Below are 22,074 nucleotides of genomic sequence, written 5' to 3' on the forward strand. Positions count from 1 at the left end.
AAGTTTTGGGTTCGTTGAAGGACTATTAGAGCTACAATTTAAAAATATTTTTACAAGATACAGAGTGTCCCAAATAAATAAAAAATATCAAAGTTGTATTTTTTTAAATGGAACACCCTGTATATTATTACATTTTTAGTTTCTATGATTAAAATGAAGGAAAATTTGATTAAGGTTTTTCACCCTTAAACCTGACGGTTTTTGAAATATTTGTGAAATTGTAGTAAAAATTTTAAGGCTTCATTTCTCCAAGGGTATCAAAGTTATTAATACTAAATATTTACTGAAGTTTAATTATTGATCAGTTATTATGTTGCAATAACAAAAATAATACTACCTCATACAGAGTGTCTAAAAATTAAATTTAAATAATTTCTAGCTTTAAACGGCAATAACTTGTTTAATTTAAATGGAACACTCTGTATATTTGAGGAGAATCAGATGCACAATTTAATTGTCCATCAAATTCAAGTTTTCGTAGAAAATGCTTTTTCTTATAATTTAGACCTCGTTATTAATATATATATACCCATGGAATTTTGACATTTTAGATTGTTTTTAAAGCAACAAATATACAGGTGCTAAAAACGATGTTATCAGTCTATTTGTATACAAAAATAAAACTATTTAAATATGCATAAAAGAGTGTACCATAATTAAATATACCACCATTATTTCCGCCCAAATACTAATTAATTACATATTTAACCTGTGTTAGTTAATAAATTATTCTAAATAAATGTGGATTTGGAATCAGAAATCAATATAATAATAAGTTATGAAAATGAACGTCTCTGTTGTTATAAATAAGCATCCGTCAAAAAATGAAATAAAATTTTTAATGTGTTATTTTTACCACACTGTTTAATATACATACAAAATTAAGTTTTTTAGTATTTGAAGCAATTATTATTAATCAACGCAAACAGTCAATTAATGTAGTTTGAATACTGGAATCATATTAATTGGTCCTCTTTTACAAATACTTAGACAATTTTTTTATTTTTTAATGACATAAACAAACTATATCGACAATATTAATATCTGTAACCTTTAAAAATTTGTTAGATCTTTAAAAATAATCAAAAATGTCAACATTCCGTGGGTATATTGATAATTGTGGTCTAAATTATAAGAAAATGCATTTTCTACGAAAACCTGAAGTCATAGGTACAAAATGGTATATAGTTTGATAGACAATTAAATTGTGAATCTAGCTAGTTATTATTTAAAATACATTTTTAGACACTCTGTATAAGGTAGTATAATTTTTATTATTGCAACACAAAATTTAGTAAATAGAAATACTTCAGTACAATATTTGGTTTTAAAAACTTAAATACGCCTGGAGAAATAAAGCCTTAAAATTATTACTGTATTTTGACAAGAACCTAAATATTTCAAAAACGGTAAGATTAAAATGCGGTAAACCTTAATCAAATTTACCTTTATTTTAATCGTAGAAACTAAAAACGTAATAATATACAGGGTGTTCCGTTTAAAAAAATACTACTTTGATATTTTTTATTTATTTGGGCCACTCTGTATCCTGTAAAAATATTTTTAAATTGTAGCTCTAATAGTCCGTCAACGAACCTAAAACTTACAATTTGCAAAAATCTAAGAGTTTAGCTACAATACTCCGCGTCGTATGTGGCGAACAACCCTGTATATGATATATATATATATATATATATATATATATATATATATATATATATATATATATATATATATATATATATATATATATATATATATATATATATATATATATATATATATATATATATATATATATATATATATGTATATATATATATATATATATATATATATATATATATATATATATATATATATATATATATATATATATATAAACTAAGAAGAAAATTCTTGGGGATAGCGGTCTAGAGGCAAAAAAATTATTTAATTAAACAATTAAATTAAAATATTTAAAAATTAATTTATTATTTATTTTTATTTATAAATATATATATATATATATATATATATATATATATATATATATATATATATATATATATATATATATATATATATATATATATATATATATATATATATATATATATATATATATATATATACAAAGAGGAAGTCTTGACCGATCAATTATAACCAAAACTAAGAAGAAAATTCTTGGGGATAGCGGTCTAGAGGCAAAAAATTAAACAATTTATTACAAACGCCGAGCTTTCGGAAAATATATTTCCTTTTTCAAGGCTAAAACATATCACAAAAGTCAACTGAATATAATATAATATTATATAAACTTACGTGTAAAAAGTTTAATTATAAAAATAGAAAAATATATCAATTTCCATATGGAAGAAAGGAACTAAAATTTTGTATAAAAGTTAAAATCTTCTTAAATATTCATGATTTCTGACATTACTAAAAATTATTTTGACATAGAAAGGTAAATTTAATTATTAATAAAAAACACGTAAAAAACATATAAGGTTAATCACAAGTTACAAATAAAAATAAAGAAAAAATCAAATTTTAAATATTATTTTTATTTTTAATAAAATGGAGTAAGAAAGAATATATATTACTAAGATCCTCAATATCTTTTCTTTTATTAATACAATTATCATTAATGTAAATTTCTACCATTTCAAGAAAAAGTCTTTTATTAGTATTAAATTCAGTATCCAAAATTTTTGCATTTTTAAAATCAATATTATGTAGTGTATCAATCACATGTTCTGATAATGCACAACTACGTTTACATAATCTAAAATCACTAATATGTCTATTAATACGTTCTTTAAGAACAGTAGAAGTTTGTCCAATATAAGAAAGATTACAATCAAGACAACTAATATTATAAACAACACCAGATTTATATAAAGGAAGATCTAAATCTTTTAATTTAGTATATAAATTATTAATCTTTAATATATGTTTACCACATATTTTAACCTGTTGAGGAATAGATAAGATCTTTGTTAAATTATTATTTAAGGAATTTACATACGGTAATGAGAAATAATAACCGTTAACATTATTGTTATCAATATTATCACAAAGTTGAACATCATAAGCAAGAACATTATTACTCGAAATAACATTATTATGTAAGTTTTCTCCAAAACTTGATTGATCATTAACCAACAAATTATTATATAAAAATTTCTTTAATAATAATTCAGGATATGAATTTTGTAATAAAATATTATAAATTCTTTTTAAGTTTTTCGACAAAAATTGAGGATGGCAAATTCTTCTAATTCTATTATTTAATCCGACAATTAAATTAATTTTCATTTTTAGTGGATGGTATGAGTTAAAATTCAAATATCTGCCTGAATAAGTAGGTTTTGTATACCAATCTACTAAGATAAAGTTATCAAATGTCCTAATAACTTTTGTATCAAGGAAAGGAACGCTATAATCAGTTTCTGTTTCAATAGTAAATTGTATTTTTTCATGATATGAATTAAAAATATCCATAATGATATCAATCTTATCAAAAGGTACAGATGTAATTATATCATCTACATATTTTTTAAAAAATGGTAATTGAAAATTTAATTTTGGTATACACTCATTTAATAAATCATCCATAACATATTGTGAAATAATTGGAGAAACAGTAGCACCCATTGGTGTACCAAAAATTTGCTTGTAAAATTTTCCTTCAAATTTACAATAAGTTGAATTAAAAATAAATTCAACAATTTCTAAAAAATTATTTTTATTTAATAATGTGTTACTAGAAATATCCAACCAATGCTTCTCAATACTATTCTTAATAAGACAATAAGGAATGTTACTAAATAATGAAACAACATCAAGACTTATCAGAACATAATTTTGAGGAATTCTTTTATTCATAATAAAATCAACAAATTTAAAAGTATCATGAGTAAAATATTCATTATCTTGATTATAAGACAAGGTTAAAACATTAGTAACATATTGAGACCATTTACTATTAGGAGAATTTATTGAAGAAACGATTGGTCTTAAAGGTATATTTTCTTTATGGATTTTAGGTAAACCATAAAATTTTGGAGAACTTTGATTGTAAATAGTTAATTTCTTACAAAATTCAGGAGTTAATTTATTTTTAAATTTAGAAACTAGTTTATTAGCTTTTTGTTGAAAAGTAGAAGTTGGATCTCTATCAAGTACTTTATAATAATTATTGTCAGAAAGAATTTCTAACGATTTTTGACAATATTCTTCCTTAGTTATAATCACTGTAATATTACCTTTATCAGCTTTAGTAACAATCAAATTAGGATTAGATTTAAAAAATTCTTTAGTATCTAAATATAATTTTCTCATAAAATTGTTATTACTAATGGGTTTATGAATATAATTAGTTAAAACATTTGTAACTTGTGATCTCACAATATTTCTTAAATTTTCCGGATTTTCACAATATGTTATGGATGATTTATTAAATGAGTGTATACCAAAATTAAATTTTCAATTACCATTTTTTAAAAAATATGTAGATGATATAATTACATCTGTACCTTTTGATAAGATTGATATCATTATGGATATTTTTAATTCATATCATGAAAAAATACAATTTACTATTGAAACAGAAACTGATTATAGCGTTCCTTTCCTTGATACAAAAGTTATTAGGACATTTGATAACTTTATCTTAGTAGATTGGTATACAAAACCTACTTATTCAGGCAGATATTTGAATTTTAACTCATACCATCCACTAAAAATGAAAATTAATTTAATTGTCGGATTAAATAATAGAATTAGAAGAATTTGCCATCCTCAATTTTTTGTCGAAAAACTTAAAAAGAATTTATAATATTTTATTACAAAATTCATATCCTGAATTATTATTAAAGAAATTTTTATATAATAATTTGTTGGTTAATGATCAATCAAGTTTTGGAGAAAACTTACATAATAATGTTATTTCGAGTAATAATGTTCTTGCTTATGATGTTCAACTTTGTGATAATATTGATAACAATAATGTTAACGGTTATTATTTCTCATTACCGTATGTAAATTCCTTAAATAATAATTTAACAAAGATCTTATCTATTCCTCAACAGGTTAAAATATGTGGTAAATATATATTAAAGATTAATAATTTATATACTAAATTAAAAGATTTAGATCTTCCTTTATATAAATCTGGTGTTGTTTATAATATTAGTTGTCTTGATTAATTAAAGATTACAATTCTTTCTTATATTGGACAAACTTCTACTGTTTTTTTATTGTTTTTTTTTGTTTTTCTACTATTTTTATTTGTAACTTGTGATTAACCTTATATGTTTTTTACGTGTTTTTTATTAATAATTAAATTTACCTTTCTATGTCAAAATAATTTTTAGTAATGTCAGAAATCATGAATATTTAAGAAGATTTTAACTTTTATACAAAATTTTAGTTCCTTTCTTCCATATGGAAATTGATATATTTTTCTATTTTTATAATTAAACTTTTTACACGTAAGTTTATATAATATTATATTATATTCAGTTGACTTTTGTGATATGTTTTAGCCTTGAAAAAGGAAATATATTTTCCGAAAGCTCGGCGTTTGTAATAAATTGTTTAATTTTTTGCCTCTAGACAGCTATCCCCAAGTATATATATATATATATATATATATATATATATATATATATATATATATATATATATATATATATATATATATTTATAAATAATATTTTTCTTGTTTTTTAGCTGTGTATTTTTTTCTAATTTTCGAAAAATCGAAAGTAGAGAAAAAATATGTGTAAAAAGAAAATTGTTTTGCTTATTTGTCGTAAAGGGAGAACAAGCTCCACTCCCACAACCGGTTTCTGGGCCTACCCTTCATCAGGTGGGCTGTCCAGGGGCTGGTTCTCACCGATACGGCAAGCAAAACTCCTTCTATATCAACAGACGATGTCGTAATGTGCCGTATCGGTGAGAACCAGCCCCTGGACAGCCCACCTGATGAAGGGTAGGCCCAGAAACCGGTTGTGGGAGTGGAGCTTGGTTCCCCCCTTTACGACAAGCACAACAATTTTTTTTTTACTTTTTATATTTTTTTTCTCTACTTTCGATTTTTCGAAATTAGAAAAGATACACAGCTAAAGGCAAGAAAATATTATTTATTAATATACACTTATGCTGGAAGAATTTTGTAAGAAGAGTACAATGCGTTTATAATGTACTGAACAAAGAGAGAACAGTAAAAAAGTTGCCAAACGTATGAAATAAACCCAGAAACTGTGCACATTGCTAGAGACGCGGAAGGGGATATTGCATATTCGTCGCGGTCGACCCAATCAGTACTATCTGGTACTATCACTACTATCAGTACTTAAAATTCGGTAAAGAGTGTGCATCATGCGTTCAGCATCACGATTTAATTACGTCTCGTGATACTTTATTTGTTTATTTATTAACGAGTCGAGTAATTTTTCCTATAGCTTGTCAATTTTTGAGTGCAAGTTAGAAACACTTGCACTTATGGTAAAAATAAACGGAATTGAGTTGGTGTTCGACAGTAGTCGCGCTTTAGAACTCTGAATTCAAAAATCGATATCTCGAGATCCATTAGAAATAATTGATTATAGTTTTTTTCAAAAGCTTTCTTAATATTTCTGCTATATTTTCTCCGCCAACAGTATGTGAAAATCTTTATAAATAAAAAAGTTACACGATTTCTGAAAATTGCAATGCACTGAAAGTACATGGATGGGCTTTTTAAAATTTTTGAATGGAAAAAACAAGCCTATCGAATTTTTCTTCTCTATCTTTTAAAAGATCCGAACTTCAAAACAAAAAAAAGTTTCATTATCTAAAGTAGTTCTTGAACTATTGCGTTTTATGTGTTTGAGTTTGTGGTTGAGTTTTTTTAAATTATCGCGATTACTGACGTTTTCTCGTTGTAAAAAATGGACACCCTAAGGATATCCTAATAATTCCATTTCAGATGATCAGAAACATATCTGTTGATTTTATCTAGTTATCTTTCCGAAAAAATGTCTTAAAAATAAGCGGTTTGCGATCGTGATTTTACTTTACATGATAGGGAAAGGCGTCATTTCTCTCTCTCTGAATTAATAAGATCCCTATGCGATTTACTTCCACACGTAAATACCGACCCAAAAGTAACAGTTGCCAGCACGGTATATATTGCAAACTACGACAAATCCTATAATTTTCTGGCGCTAAAATATCGACTTTACATTTACTGCTTAACAACTTTAAACAGTTTTTTCCCAATGTCTCAACATTTGACTTGTGTGGATTTGTCGGGTTTTGAAACTAGGCGACTCAATTTCTGTAAAAGGCCAAATACATGGAACTACCAATTTACTTTGCAATTGATACAATAGTTCTCAAGATATTGTCGTTTAAAATAAATGCATTTTTTGGCATAAATCGGAATAAACTACCCAAGATGTCGGTGTTTCTTCACAGGCGTTTGTCAAACTCTAAAGCAACTTTTGTCTCAACTGACCGAATTCATATCTCTCGTAGTTTCTCAGGTGCCAATGTTGATCATTGAAATTGTCACCGCCCAATATAGCCATTTACATAAAATAATGATATATACTTATCTATTATTAATACGTTTTAGTATACGTGCAGAAGTCCCTGTGCTTTGCCAAAAGTTGGCTGTACACAAGACGAAAAACATATGTGTACATTTTTGTGTTATTCGCCCTGTGAAGAATGCATTGTTCCTGTAAGGAGAGAGCGCTCATGTGGACACGTATTCTTAAAAATACCTTGTAACACGATTGTAGAAGATATTTTTTGTGAAAAAAAATGTAAGAAAATGCTGGCTTGTGGTCATCCTTGTAAAAGCGAATGCAGTGCTCCCTGTGGTCCATGTTTAGTTGAGGTAATTATTCCAGTATAGTAGGTTCCATTCCAGTATTAATTCCACGTACAGCATGTTTATGGATGGAGGACAAATGAGCTAAAAAGTGAAAGATATCGAAAAAGTAACTCATAAAAGATTGCTTGCTTTTAAAATAAGATTTGTAATACCAAGATTTTTTATTGAGTACGCAAAAACACATAAATATTTATTAATATTTATGTGTTTTTGCTAATGAGAAGGATATTATTTTCCGCACTTTCCACTTTCCAAGCAACAAAAACTTAAAAAATGCAAAACAAATCCAGTTTTTTACCCTCAACTACTATCGTAGAATATAGAACATACCTAGTCCAGCCGTTAACGGGTTCACAAATGAGATTGCTTTGGTGTCAGCCTTTTTGCGCGACTCCCTGGTTGTATTAACTTCAAGGCTTGTTATAACCTGTGTTATAGACTTGGTGCATTTCAGTTGATTTCAAAAAATTCCGACCGCGGCGCTGTATACGACAGAAATCAGAAATTTTCGCTATGTAGTTCACGCCGGCGCCGTCCAGGTTACAGTTCATGTTGATCGCATTAAAATAATATTGAAATCGTGGCTTTGTCTTATATTTAATATTTAAGTATTTTAGTTATTTGCTAATGCAGTTACTGATACTATAAGGGCTCGAACTCACTGACGACCAGGTCGCAACGACCTGGCCGTCGGCTGGCCGGATGTATTGCGTTTTTAGCTGCGACCAGATGAACGACCAGTTTCAACAGAGTTGTCAAATCTAACGATTTTTTACATTTTACCAATTAGAAAATATTGTTTCAGAAATGTTAAAATATCTGAGTTAACTAAAAAGCGAAGTTGCTATTCACAACAAACAAAAAGCATTGTGTACGCGCGACCGACAAAAAGGGAGATATTCTGTTTCTTTTTTCTACTGATATGGCGCCCTTATCGACTTTAGAAGTAAACATATTAGGGCCATCGTAAAAAAAGATCGTTAGACACTGGCTCTAAATATAAGCAGGTAGAAAGTTTAGCTTCCAATTATTTCAATGTTTACAATATAACGAAGAATCTACAACTGTAATTACTTCTATTTTTATGAATGTTTAAGTTACTTTCTTAATTTTTTTTTTCAAAATAATGTACCTAGTAGAAATATAGTCTAATGAACTCTGTTTGAAAAATGTTAAATTAAATATAACATTTAAAATACAGTTGTCCTCCTTGTACAAGACTACAATACAACTAAAAAACTAATTTAATAAAAAAAACAAGTGATTGTAGAAAAACTTTAAATATTATTTTTTTTATTTTTTAACATCGAAACTCAAAGGTATAATAACAGATATCATACCAACCATAAATAGAGTAGGTATGTCATATAAAAATGTTTTGAGTTTTTACTAGAATCGACCCTTGATAAAAAAAGGGATTATATTTAAGTTTACTTTTGATCCAGTCTGTATACTATTTCTTTGGATTTTCTGCACGTGTGCAAAAACTACACTAAAACACTATATCTTATAGAAAATAAAACATTGTGTCTTGAATTTGAGGGATTTCATCTGAAAAATTATTAATTTGGAAGAAAGCCGGCAACAAGCGGCAGAAAATAATAATATTTCCGTGCAATCTTCTGGTCGCAACGACCAACGGACGGCCAGGACGTTAGTGTGCGCTATATCATTTGATTTAATGGTTCTCGAGGTAGCTGCGGCCTGGCCGGTGCGACCGGTGCGACATTAGTGTGTTCGAGTCCTAAAACACTCAGGTACGAGGTTTGTGTGACGTAAAGCTGTTTCGGGTAGTAAAAAATAAGTGTTGTGATAATATCAATTATTAATAAAATTGCCGAAAAAATGTTAACACGTAAAGGAGAGCATAATTAAGGCGTAACTGGGTGCAATAACTCAACTGGGTTCAATAACTCAACTTTTCCGGATATTCAACTCTCCCAAAACAACATTTTATAGCTTCATAGTTTCTCACACCAATTTGATCAAAATAAAAAATGGATTCAAGTAGTTCGCCGAAACAAGTGAGTCAACAAAGTGCTCATTACATAATCTAATAATTAAATAATAAATAAATATACTATGAGAGGATAAAATATAATTTGCAATTTTAATAATATACATACTTTTTTTAATCGATTAAATGTTTTATGAACATCTTCTAACATAATTTCCTTTATAGGGCAGTACTAATTATTTTCTAAATTGACAAATTGAAATATATAAACTAGCGCAAAGCATATCTTCTTAATAACACTTTTCTAAAAGTTAACAAATAAGGGAGGTTTTTTGTGGGGGTTGAGGGTCGATTTTTCAACCAAAGACTCTTAAAGCAAATGGATAATATGTAATGATCTAATGTACATATACAGGGTTGTTCACCACATACGACACGGAGTATTGTAGCTAAACGATTAGATTTTTACAGATTGTAAGTTTTGGGTTCGTTGAAGGACTATTAGAGCTATAATTTAAAAATATTTTTACAAGACACAGAGTGTCCCAAATAAATAAAAAATATCAAAGTTGTATTTTTTTAAATAGGTAAATTTGATAAAGGTTACACTTATTACACTTAAACGTTACCGTTTTTGAAATATTTTCAATTTTGTGAAACTGCAGTCAAAATTTTAAGGCTTCATTTCTCCAAGGGTATCAAAGTTTTTAATACTAAATATTTACTGAAGTCTATTTATTGATCACATCAGATATTTTGTTGCAATAATAAAAATAATACTACCTCATACAGAGTGTCTAAAAATTTATTTTAAATTATTTCTAGCTTTAAACGGCAATAACTTGTTTAATTTAAATTGAACGCCCTGTATATTTTAGGAGAGTCAGATGCAGAATTTAATTGTCTACCAAATTGTATTATACCATTTTTTAGCTATCTCTTCAAGTTTCCGTAGAAAATGCATTTTCTTGTAATTTAGAACTCATTTTTCAATATACCCATGGAATACTGACATTTTAGATTATTTTTTAAGATGTACCAAATTTTTAAAGAGTAGAGGTATTAATAGTGTCGATATAGTTTATTTCATTAAAAAATAAAAAAAAACTGTTTAAATATTTGTTAAAGAGGACCAATTAATATGATTCCAGTATTCAAACTACATTAAATTGACTGTTTGCGTTGATTAATAATAATTGCTCCAAATACTAAAAAACTGAATTTTGTATGTGTATTAGACAGTGGGGTAAAAACTAACACCTTAAAAATTATATTTCATTTTTTGACAAATGCTTTATAACAACAGAGACATTCATTTTCATAACTTATTATTATATTGACTTCTGATTCAAATCCACATTTATTTAGAATAATTTATTAACGAACATAATTAAGTATGTAATTAATTAGTATTCGGGCGGAAATAATGGTGGTATATTTAATTAATGGTATACTATTTTATAAATATTTAAATAATTTTCTTTGTGTATACAAATGGGATAGTAATATTATCATTTTGCTAAAAACGATAATATTACTAGCCTGTACATTTTGTAAATTTGTTGCTTTAAAAACAATCTAAAATGTCAATATTCCATGGGTATATTGATAAATGAGATCTAAATTATAAGAAAATGAATTTTCTACGAAACCTTGAAGGGATAAATAAAAAGTGGTATAGTAAACGCCACGAATGTTTGGGAGTGATTCATTGCTTGATGAAGTTAGAATCGACACGCGCGCTATCATTTTTACATTAAAAACGTAAATTTTTACCGCAGACGTAGGTTTTTAAGGCCCGGTCTAATCATCTGCCTGCGCTCCTCCTACTTATTCTAAAATGTTAGCGTGATTGACAAAGACGATACTATATCGCGTTTCTTTGAATGATTCGTTTTTGTGCGTCAGTCCATTGGTGTGCTTGCAGTGCGACCAATGGGGCCATTCCATTTTATATTTATAACCAAATATATGTTTTAACAAGACTTTGACAGTTAAAACAACAAATTACAACAGATTATATATTGATTATCATATGACTTCAAACACCACGGCACTGGAATTAAGTTTTATGTGACCTTGAACAGATTAGTTCACATGGTAGCGACCGATGAATCACTCCCAAACATTCGTGGCGTTTACTATTTAATACAATTTGATAGACAATTAAATTGTGCATCTGATTCTCCTAAAATATACAGGGTGTTCCATTTAAATTAAACAAGTTTAAAGCTAGAAATAATTTAAAATAAATGTTTAGACACTCTGTATGAGGTAGTATTATTTTTATTATTGCAACAAAATATCTGATCAATAAATAGACTTCGGTAAATATTTAGTATAAAAAACTTTGACACCCTTGGAGAAATGAAGCCTTAAAATTTTGACTGCAATTTCACAAAATTGAAAATATTTCAAAAACGGTAAGGTTTAAGTGTAATAAACCTTAATCAAATTTACCTTTTTTTAATCGTAGAAACTAAAAATGTAATAATATACAGGGTGATCCATTTAAAAAAATACAACTTTGATATTTTTTATTTATATGGGACACTCTGTATTTTGTAAAAATATTATTAAATTGTAGCTCTAATAGTCCTTCAACGAATCCAAAACTTACAATTTGTAAAAATCTAATCATTTAGCTACAATACTCCGTGTCGTATGTGGTGAACAACCCTGTATAATATATAAACTGTATGTATCATCCAATGTAAGAAAAAGAAGTAAGTTCATTTTGATTATCTTTGTAGCTCTTTACTCAAAAATATGCCCATATCAAGTAAATCAAATTTTATTTTTCGAGAAACTCCCATCCTATGAGAAATGATCTAAAATATCCAGAATTTATTAACGATTTTAGAAAATATCATCCGAGCCTTAAATTTGGTGCACTAAATAAAAAGAAATAAACGTCACATATACATTTGTTTCTATATTTTTGAATTGTTATCACACGAAATTTGCATAGAACATGCTTATACGACAATTTATTACCGATATGATAAAGGGCGAACTCAGTGATACCAATGCTCACTGGTCGAATATTCAACCGCTTACGTTAACTTTTCGCGCCAATTGAGCCAACGTATAGATATGGTTGATTAAATGGCCAAGGCGCGCATAGCAATGGCAGCTCGTGGCCTCTGGAACTGGGTAGGCGACAAAATTTTAATTACGTCTATTTGTTCTCCAAAATTTACATAATATCCTAACCCAGTTCGTAAAAATTGGGTAAAACTTGGATTTTTTTATTTTTTTCAAATATCTCCGTTTGCATAACTTTTTTCGAAAAAACTAAAGATATGTTTTTTGTAGAGAATTAAATTTAGAATACTCTACCTTTAATCATTTTTTTTTTCTAAAATAAATAGTAATAGAGATAGAGTATAAAGATATAAAGTTAGGGGTATCTATTTCTAAGAATCAGAGAAATATTAGATTTTTTATCTTTATATCGAAGCGGTCTTTGATTTTGTGTTGATCTATGTGCCTAATTATTTTTTATCACAATTTAATATTCAATATTATTATTTATCTGCATAATTAAAGACTTTTGGAAAGGTAAATTAACATTCAACCTTAGTATTAGTAATTACAATTGAAATCGATACAATAAACAAAAATCAAGACTAAAAAACGTATTTTTTGTGTAGCGAATATAGTTTTCTAAAAAAAAATCATAAGTATGTTCAAACTGAGCATCTCCTTGTTGAATACACAATAAACATCTTTTGCGCACAGAGTTACAAAGATTTGTTAGGCGAACTAGTGTAATAAGTCCAAAAGTTTGCCTAGTAATCTTCTGCAATTCTTCTCTCGTCCCAGTGGTTCTTCCTTTATAGATAAGGTCTTTTAATTTCCCCCATAAAAAATTTGAAAGGAATTAAATTACAGAACCTAGCAGGTCTAGATATGGGGGCCAAGATATGAGGCCCTTCGTTCCAATCCAATTCTCTCTAAATTCTCCATTTAATAGTGCAGTTGTAACGTTGTAACCCGTTGTTTTTAATTGTAAATGGTATTACTAATATAGAATGTTGATTTACCTTTTCAAAAGCCTTTAATGCAGATAAATAATAATATAGAATATTAAATTGTGATAAAAAAATAATTAGGCAACTATATGTCAACACAAAATCAAGGCCCACAAAGATAAATAACGTAATATTTCTCTCATTTTTAGAAATAAATACACATAATTTTATATCGTTGGAAAGGGTTAAATGCCAGCATTTTTTTAAGTTTATAGCCAACTATGATTTCTATTTAAAAAAATATATTTTTTATTATTTCTGACAAAAAAAGCATGTATAGAACAAAAACTGACTACTCCACTGAATTGTGCTTAAAAAAGTGCCTTAAGAACGTTTTTACAGAATTTTATTATTCCGCGAAATACAAAAGCTATGGGCAATTTTCCAAATGTGAAAAAAATAAAAAAGACCCCGTATCTCAGTTGGCTCTCAGGCAAATTATCAACAGGGGGTTTGCGCCATTAAACGAGTCTCAGAAATCGAGCCCATGACATCTATGTCGGTTTTGCTCTATCTAGTCAGGAAATAGGTTTTCTCTGTTAAAACAGATCAATTTCGACCACCCTGTATACTAATAGGAACACCAAATGCACTGTACACAATAATTCAAGTCAATAATAGGCAGTCGACAAACATATTTTAATTAAAGTTTTAAATACTAATAACGTATAATGAATAATATGGAAACCAGCCCATTTTTTAAAACCTATCGAGCTCCACGCGCATGCAGACTACAGATTATGCAGAGGCGACCGAAGATATCGCCTAAACCCCGCCTTAATTCGAGGTAGTCATCGATTTCCGTCGCTACCGCGCGATGAGTTAGAGAGAGACAAAAGACACACATCGACGGCTGAGTGGGAGATCAAAATTTAATTTGAAAGGCGATGCTAGAAATCGCCGAACAAAGACGGCAGGCATTTTACTCTAACGGTCAAAATTATTTTGATTTCTAACGCTGCATACGCCAGCAGTAGTTAATATATTAATATAAAAGACTACAAATATTAGATTAATATTAATTGTTACAACTCATTTTCGTGTATTAATAGTAATTTTATATGTATTGGCAACATTAATAGAGTAAATAAATATTATAATGTTAAAAAAATCTGACAAAATTGTAGGGTAGGCGCTGCCTACCTTGCCTACCCTGACGAGCCGCCACTGGCTCAACCTATAAGGGATTATGTACATTTAAAAAATTTCGCCATAGCCGAAATAGTCCCAATTATGACCCCACTAGCAAAACCGGTGATTAAAACTACGCTCGCTACCATAGCACTGTGGTCAATTTTTAAAAATTAACAGGAAAATATTAAAAAATCTGATGTGGCTAAGCGGCGTCAAAAACTCCATAAGTAGGCTTTGAAATAATTGCTAAGAACATTTCATTCATAGATAAATGCAACAAGTTTAGATTGGAAAGCCCGTAAAAATTTTAGGTCGCGAAATTATTTTGGGTCGCGACCGTTATACGCGATCTGGCGCTGCTATAGCGGTCGCTAAGAACAACAGCAAACAAAAACTGAAATAATTTTCTCTTGTCAAAGTCAGAATCTTCAAAAATCATAATAATCTTTCAAAATCTAAACCGCTCTCATTAAAGAAATTCCGAAAAGTGTTTATAGCATCCATTTTCAAAGTAATTACTGCTATGTTGTGAGTTTAATTCAAGTTTTATTTACTCCAACCGGTGATAATTGTGAAAAAGTGGCATTCAAAACTTAAAAAGCTGTGCTGTGAACTGCAAAAACCATCGTGGATCGTGGCATAACATCGGTTTCCAATGTTTCATAGGTATTTCATACATGCGTCCTTATAGAAAATAAAGTTTCTTGTATGCAACACACTGTATTTTATTTATAAAATTAAACAAAAATAATATTAAATTTGAATAAACAATATTTGGCGATATAATTCCGGAAAAAGCCGAACCGCTCCGAAATTTTCAAAAGTTTTGGGTCGCGACCGTTGCAAGAATAGCGCCAAATAGTGTTTACATTGTCCTTATGGGCACTTTCCAATCTAAACTTGTTTCATTTATCTATGATTTCATTAACAAATATGTCAAAGGTCGTTGCGAATTTACTGTTATTTTGATTGAAAATGTAGTATAGTTGACAAACTAAACTAAATAATCTTGTTATTTGCACATGAATAAAGTTTTTAATTTGGGTATTCCGTGCAAAAAGTTATATGTCATTAATACTACCTAAAATGGAAAGAGCAATTGTTGGTGGTAAGTTTTTTGACATTAATGTTCTTCTGTTGAGTATTAAATATGAGTAAATAATTTTGATATGGTTAGATTTTTTTTTAAATTATTAGAATATACATTTTTTAATGAAGTAGCAGAAACAAGTCTTATGAGGTTTCAGTTTTAAATAAAGTTAAGTTGATAGTTAAACCATTAGACAACTTTACCAAACCTACAAATTTACCGTCCTAGTCCGTCTGTTAAGTCCAGGCCATTTTTTAGGACGTATTGCCCAGATTAAACGCTTGGAGGTGATTGACTTTTTAAAAGCAACTGTTAGCAGAATCTGTAAGATCCATAGTATTATTCTTAGAATATGATAATTTTTAAATATCTAACATATGCAAATGATCGCGACCAAAATCTATTTAAAATAAAAAATAACGAAACTTTTCCAAGTTTTTAATTATTATACACCCTGTATACGACCTGTTTTTATTAATTATATTATTAATGTAATTTTATGATACCTAACATATAAAATCGGATATAGTTATTAATCAAAGTTAAGTAATTTTCACTAATATTTTTTTCCGGCTAATTTGACAAAATTGACCACAGTGCGTAGTTGAACTCATCTAAAGAGTTTTTTTAGCTGGAATAATAAATTTTATAATACAAGTTAGACCTTCTGAACATATCAAAATATTTACTTTTTTATTTATAGAGTTTTCACAAATTATACTTCTTAACACATTTAAAATCATTATATAATAAATTTTTCGTATACACGCTATTTAATTAGTTGTTTATGATATTCTTCGATGGTGGCAGCACCGGCGGACAATGCACCAAACCTATAGCTTTACGGTACAGTATCCCATATCATATTAAGGTAATCGCTTTGATTGGTCCAAAGAGGCGTTCAATTACGGTATTTCGCGAAGTGACGGTACGGATTACGATACGGTAGGCTTTTACTTTTCATGATCATAATTGACAAGCACACAAAACAGATCAGATATGAGAAGATATTCAAAGCAATCATTTTTAATAAAAGAATTGGCGGGATTAGGTTGAAGTCTAGCTATAGCTCTGGTAATCAAAACTCACGCTGTAAGCGTCTATGACCTCAAAATAGGGTGTATATACAAATCTTTTTGAAAAACGGACGATTTACAGTTTTTCCAATAATTTCCAAAAAATGTTTTCAGGGAACGTTCTTGTTTGTGCTTATGCAAGCTCATTTGTGCTTTACATGCTGTAAGGAATGCTCCCTTATTACGAATGGGAACCTCCTTTCCATTACAATTACTACATATGACATTAAACTCTTTGCATGGTAAATATGTTTGTGCAAACTGAGATTGAGAGAAATGCATATTGTAATTTTGGTTTACCGTATATTAACAATTAACTTTGAAGAATAAAGACAAATCGAAAGATTTTATTTTATAAAAAATGTCTATTCTTAAAAAATAAATCATCTTCTGATTTCCTTCGCACTTATTTATTTACAGTTTGTATAATTTAGGTTGAGAAAGAAATTCCAGTATGCGGACATAGAGTTACATTGAAATGTTCAGAAGAACCTTTGCAAAAACACTGTCAGAACCGTATATGTCCAAGATTGTTACCGTGTGGTCATAAATGCAAAAATGTTTGTAGATCTTCCTGTACAGAGGAATGCACGGAAATAATAGAGTGTAACATTCAGTCTCCTTGTGGACATGAGATGAAGACAACTCTGTGCTATTTGACAGACAAGTGTAAGGATATTTATTTATTTTACTTATTCCAGTTGGGGTTTGGAACTTATACTGATTTTTTATACTATCCTGAATACTTCCTCTGCGTGGTCTGTATTGACATTTTCAATTGGAACTTATGTGTTAGAGAGAGACAGAATAGTTTTTTTGTAAGATCTCACTAGAAAATCTTCAATATGAGTTTTTCGAATAAGTGCGAGTTTTGGAATCTTAAAAGCCGTAAATATCCTTAATAAAAAATTCGATGACCGTATTTAAAAAAGATGATAATGGCAGCTCAAAGATAATAAGCTGGTTTGAAAATCTGAATAGAAAATAAAAATGAAATTGCGAATATTAGTAAAAATCTGCGGAAACGTTCGGAATTTTTAAGGTGCTGTTTTGATCACTATCACATTGCGCAATTTTGCCTTCATTTAATCGACCTCATATCACTTAGTTTTCGAGATAAACGCCCTAAAACAGAGGCTCATATTTTGAAATCCTCTACAAATATATATATATGCTTTTCAGATTCGCCATCCGACCTTCTTTCAGTATGTCCATCTCCATGCGAAATTAAACTGAAGTGTGGTCATCAGTGTACAGGGACTTGTGGGACGTGTAAGCAGTTTCGCATTCATAAGAGGTGTGCTGAAAGGTGCGGTGTTCCTTTAGTATGCGATCATGAATGTCCAATACCATGCCGACAGGCCTGTAAACCTTGCACTAGACCATGCGAATTAAAATGTTTGCATAATAGATGTAATAGAGAGTGTGGTGAACCTTGTGTTCCATGTAAAGAGATATGCCCAAGACAATGCCCACATGTGAGGTGCAACAAGAAGTGTGGAGATATTTGTAATGTAGACCCCTGCATAGAAAGGTATTTGAAGTTTCCTTAGATTAAATATGCATAATATACAGTAAAACCCCGGTTATCCGAGGTAACGGGGGGGACACCCTCCTCGGATAATCCGGATTTATTAAAAAATAAGCACCAATACATACTTCAAACGGTTTATTAACATTTTTAACATGTAAATACATATAAGTACCTACATATGTAGATACTATCCACATTATAAAACAGTGAAATAAGTATCTATGCGCTGCTGTTTCATATTGCATCTTCCTTTTCTCGCTCCCATGTTTCTCCACCAGTTAAGAAGAAGCAAATCCGCTGGGGTTGCCTCTGATGTTCGATATACCTCAGAGCTGTTTCCAGAGAAGCAAAACCTTCTTGATGGGTAATCTTAGTGGAAGGCTGTTCATCCACCTCTTCGTCATAGTTATCGCCATCTGATTTTTCGGTTTCCCGAAAGGCGTTTGCTATTTCTTCAATATTCATTCTTTTTCAATATTTCTTCTTCTAAATCATCTGCTGTAACCCATTCATCAACGTCTTGTCTTGTCACATTTTTGCAACCTTTAAGTTTTGCATTAATTCTAATAAACTTTCTTCTTCATCTGTCTCGTTTAAATCTGTACAGGACATTTCCATCCAGAACTGCCGGTATATCTGTCTATGGAAATTGTTTACTAATCGTTATTGTTTTTTGCTGCAATATGGGACCTGACAGAGGCACACCTTTTACGTTTGTTTCGTTCCATTATAATACGGCAAATGAAAATTTAAACAAAGCAGTTGGTATACACTTAACTAGAACTCCACCCAGATAAATCATGCGAGTACATACGTATACTACTTCTCCGTAGTGAACGCAATAACGAACTGCATTCACTCAAATTTACATGCTAAAAGAGTCCAAAAACATAAATAAGGAGAACCGCTCACACGGGCTAAGTGGATTCCCCGTCGGTCCCAACGATTTTAAAGGGAAATATGTAAATATACATATAGTATATTTTAGAAGCTCGGTTAATACGGAGCATAGACGCGCGACCTCGGATAATCAGGGTCTTTAGATTGGATCGGTTAATCCGGAGCTCGGATAATTGCGACTCGGATAATTGGGGTTCTACTGTAAAGCAAATATCTGGTTTAAATCAACCGCAACATATACCGGGTGGGTCTCGAAAGTGGCTCACCCTTATAACTTTTTTATTTTTTCAGATAAAAATACGAGGTTTGGTATGTTAGTATATGACATAAATTAGGATTGATTGACGTATTCAATTCTTTTCGGCCACTTCCTGTTCCACCGGAAATGACTACAACTTTTGGTTTTTAAATAGCAACCTCGGTATTTTTTTACTTTATTCGATAGAAAATGACACTCTGAATAGAATGACATAACATTTGTCAACTTTTGACATTTTCCCTTAAAACAAAATTGAGTTTTAAATTTCAATCTAGAGTGCCAAGGCTGTGTTAAAACCACTAATTTTTAATCAAGGAGCCTTGGAAAAATAGATTTGATGGTCTAATATGTTTTTAGTGTCTTTTACTGGTCGGTTAAAAAATGGCCAAATCGTATTTTTAATCATATTTCAAGTGGAACGAGGGTGGCTCATTAGCATATTTGGTACCACTTGGTATTTCGAGTCAAAGTGTCGTTATGAAGAGTGTCATTTTCTATCGAATAAAGTAACAAAATTCCGAGGGTGCCATTTAAAAATCAAAAGTTGTAATCATTTCCGGTGAAACAGGACGTGACCGAAAACAATTGAATACGTCAATTAATCCTAATTTATGTCATAATATATTAATATACCAAATCTCAATTTTTTATCTGAAGAAAATAAAAAAGTTATTATAGGGGTGAGCCACTTTTGAGACGCACCCGCTATATAAATATCATTTAGTTATTGCATTAAACCGATAATAATATAACATAAATTTTATTCTTAAAGCATATACAGGGTGTTTCAAAAAACATGTGCCATCTCTCGTGGGGAGATTCCTCACGTAAAAATAAGATTTATTTTTCATATCAACATAGGTCCTATTCTGCTTTGTTTCGTAACTGCAGGGTGTTAAAGTGTTAATAATTTTTCGATTTATTATAATTTTCTTCCAAGTACTTTTAGTGATTCGAACGAAATTTTGAGGGTAAAAATTAGTATAAGTGCTACATATTTTAATGCTAAAAAAGTGTCGATAAATTCATCGGGGACGTGCATATGGGTTATCACTGGAATATAAAAAAAAAGATGTGCGCCACTGACTTTTTTCTTTTGATATCAAAATTGTGTAGGCCGTTTAATGTTAGTTAAAAGTTATCTTTTGATATTTTGTCGAATTCGGCCTCCTTGATGACATTAACGCAATTTTATTAACCACAATTAATAAAAATAAAATTAATATATTATAATATATTTTACCTAATTTATTATTAAATATTATTACTATTAAAAAAAATAAAAATAATGGTATTTAAGATAATTACAAAAAAAACAAATTTAACACATTGAAAAATAACTTTCAACTCATTTCGCTCTTAAGAATAAACCAATACATGTAATGACATAATCCAAAAAACAAATGCTCAGAAGATATGGTTCTGACCGTAAAATTATATTTTATGAAAATTTACACACGAAATTATTGCACAGAGTATTTTAAAATTAGGGTAAAAAAACAACCCCTCGATTAACCCTGTATAATATGTCAAATACTAAAGTTTATAAAAAACTGAGTTTACGAATAAAAGGTGATATAATTATATTCAGCTTGCTAAAAAATTCATGAAAATAGGACTATCCAAATAATAAAGAGCATATTTTAAAAATTACGTTAGGTTGCTATATTAGACACATATTACCACAGATTATACAGATTATAAATTTTGTTTTTTCTTTATTGTTTTTCGTGGTTCCAATTTTCGGAATCGAGCACTGGTTAGGTTACTAGTTTGCGCACATAGCACGCCCACTTAAGGCCTTTAAAATTGTGCACAGCGCCTGACCGGCACACTTATTAGAGAGGTCTCGGAAAACCGAATAGCGTGCACAGCGCCTGACCGGCACAGTTATTAGAGCGATATCGGAAAACCGAATAGCGCCATCCTGTATTTACGCGTACCTTATCATGGTTACGTTATGCGCGAGTGAATTTTTAACGCAAAGCCCGCTAATAACGTTACAGCCTGACGTAATTTGCGAATCAATTACACCAAGCGCTATTTCTAAATAACGTTTAAAAATTGCTTAAATGGGCATGTGCGGGTATTTGACAACCGGTGCCGGCCGGCGAGATCTTTTATTTTAGGTTATGTTTGAATTGTTTTGAATTATTACTTTAGTTTTATTAGGTAATTTGATATTTAAGTAGCTGGGATTAGTTTTAATTAAAT

At 29.5% G+C, this 22,074-nt stretch overlaps 1 protein-coding gene across 3 annotated transcripts in view; it reads left to right on the forward strand.

Moving 5' to 3' along the window:
- The window catches only part of LOC115888622 (NFX1-type zinc finger-containing protein 1-like), a 128,205-nt gene that overhangs the window by 85,223 nt on the left and 20,908 nt on the right, over nt 1-22,074 (forward strand). For 2 of the 3 annotated variants that reach the window (XM_030908387.1, XM_030908388.1), the window contains exons 15-17: nt 7,610-7,876; nt 17,602-17,836; nt 18,350-18,701. In XM_030908387.1, the coding sequence (XP_030764247.1) occupies nt 7,610-7,876; nt 17,602-17,836; nt 18,350-18,701 (854 nt within the window). The remainder of the gene's footprint in view (nt 1-7,609; nt 7,877-17,601; nt 17,837-18,349; nt 18,702-22,074) is intronic. The other variant, XM_030908389.1, reaches the window with a different exon arrangement.

This window comes from Sitophilus oryzae, unplaced genomic scaffold, assembly GCF_002938485.1.
Source record: "Sitophilus oryzae breed Bouriz unplaced genomic scaffold, Soryzae_2.0 scaffold_803_pilon_pilon, whole genome shotgun sequence".
NCBI lineage: Eukaryota > Metazoa > Arthropoda > Insecta > Coleoptera > Curculionidae > Sitophilus > Sitophilus oryzae.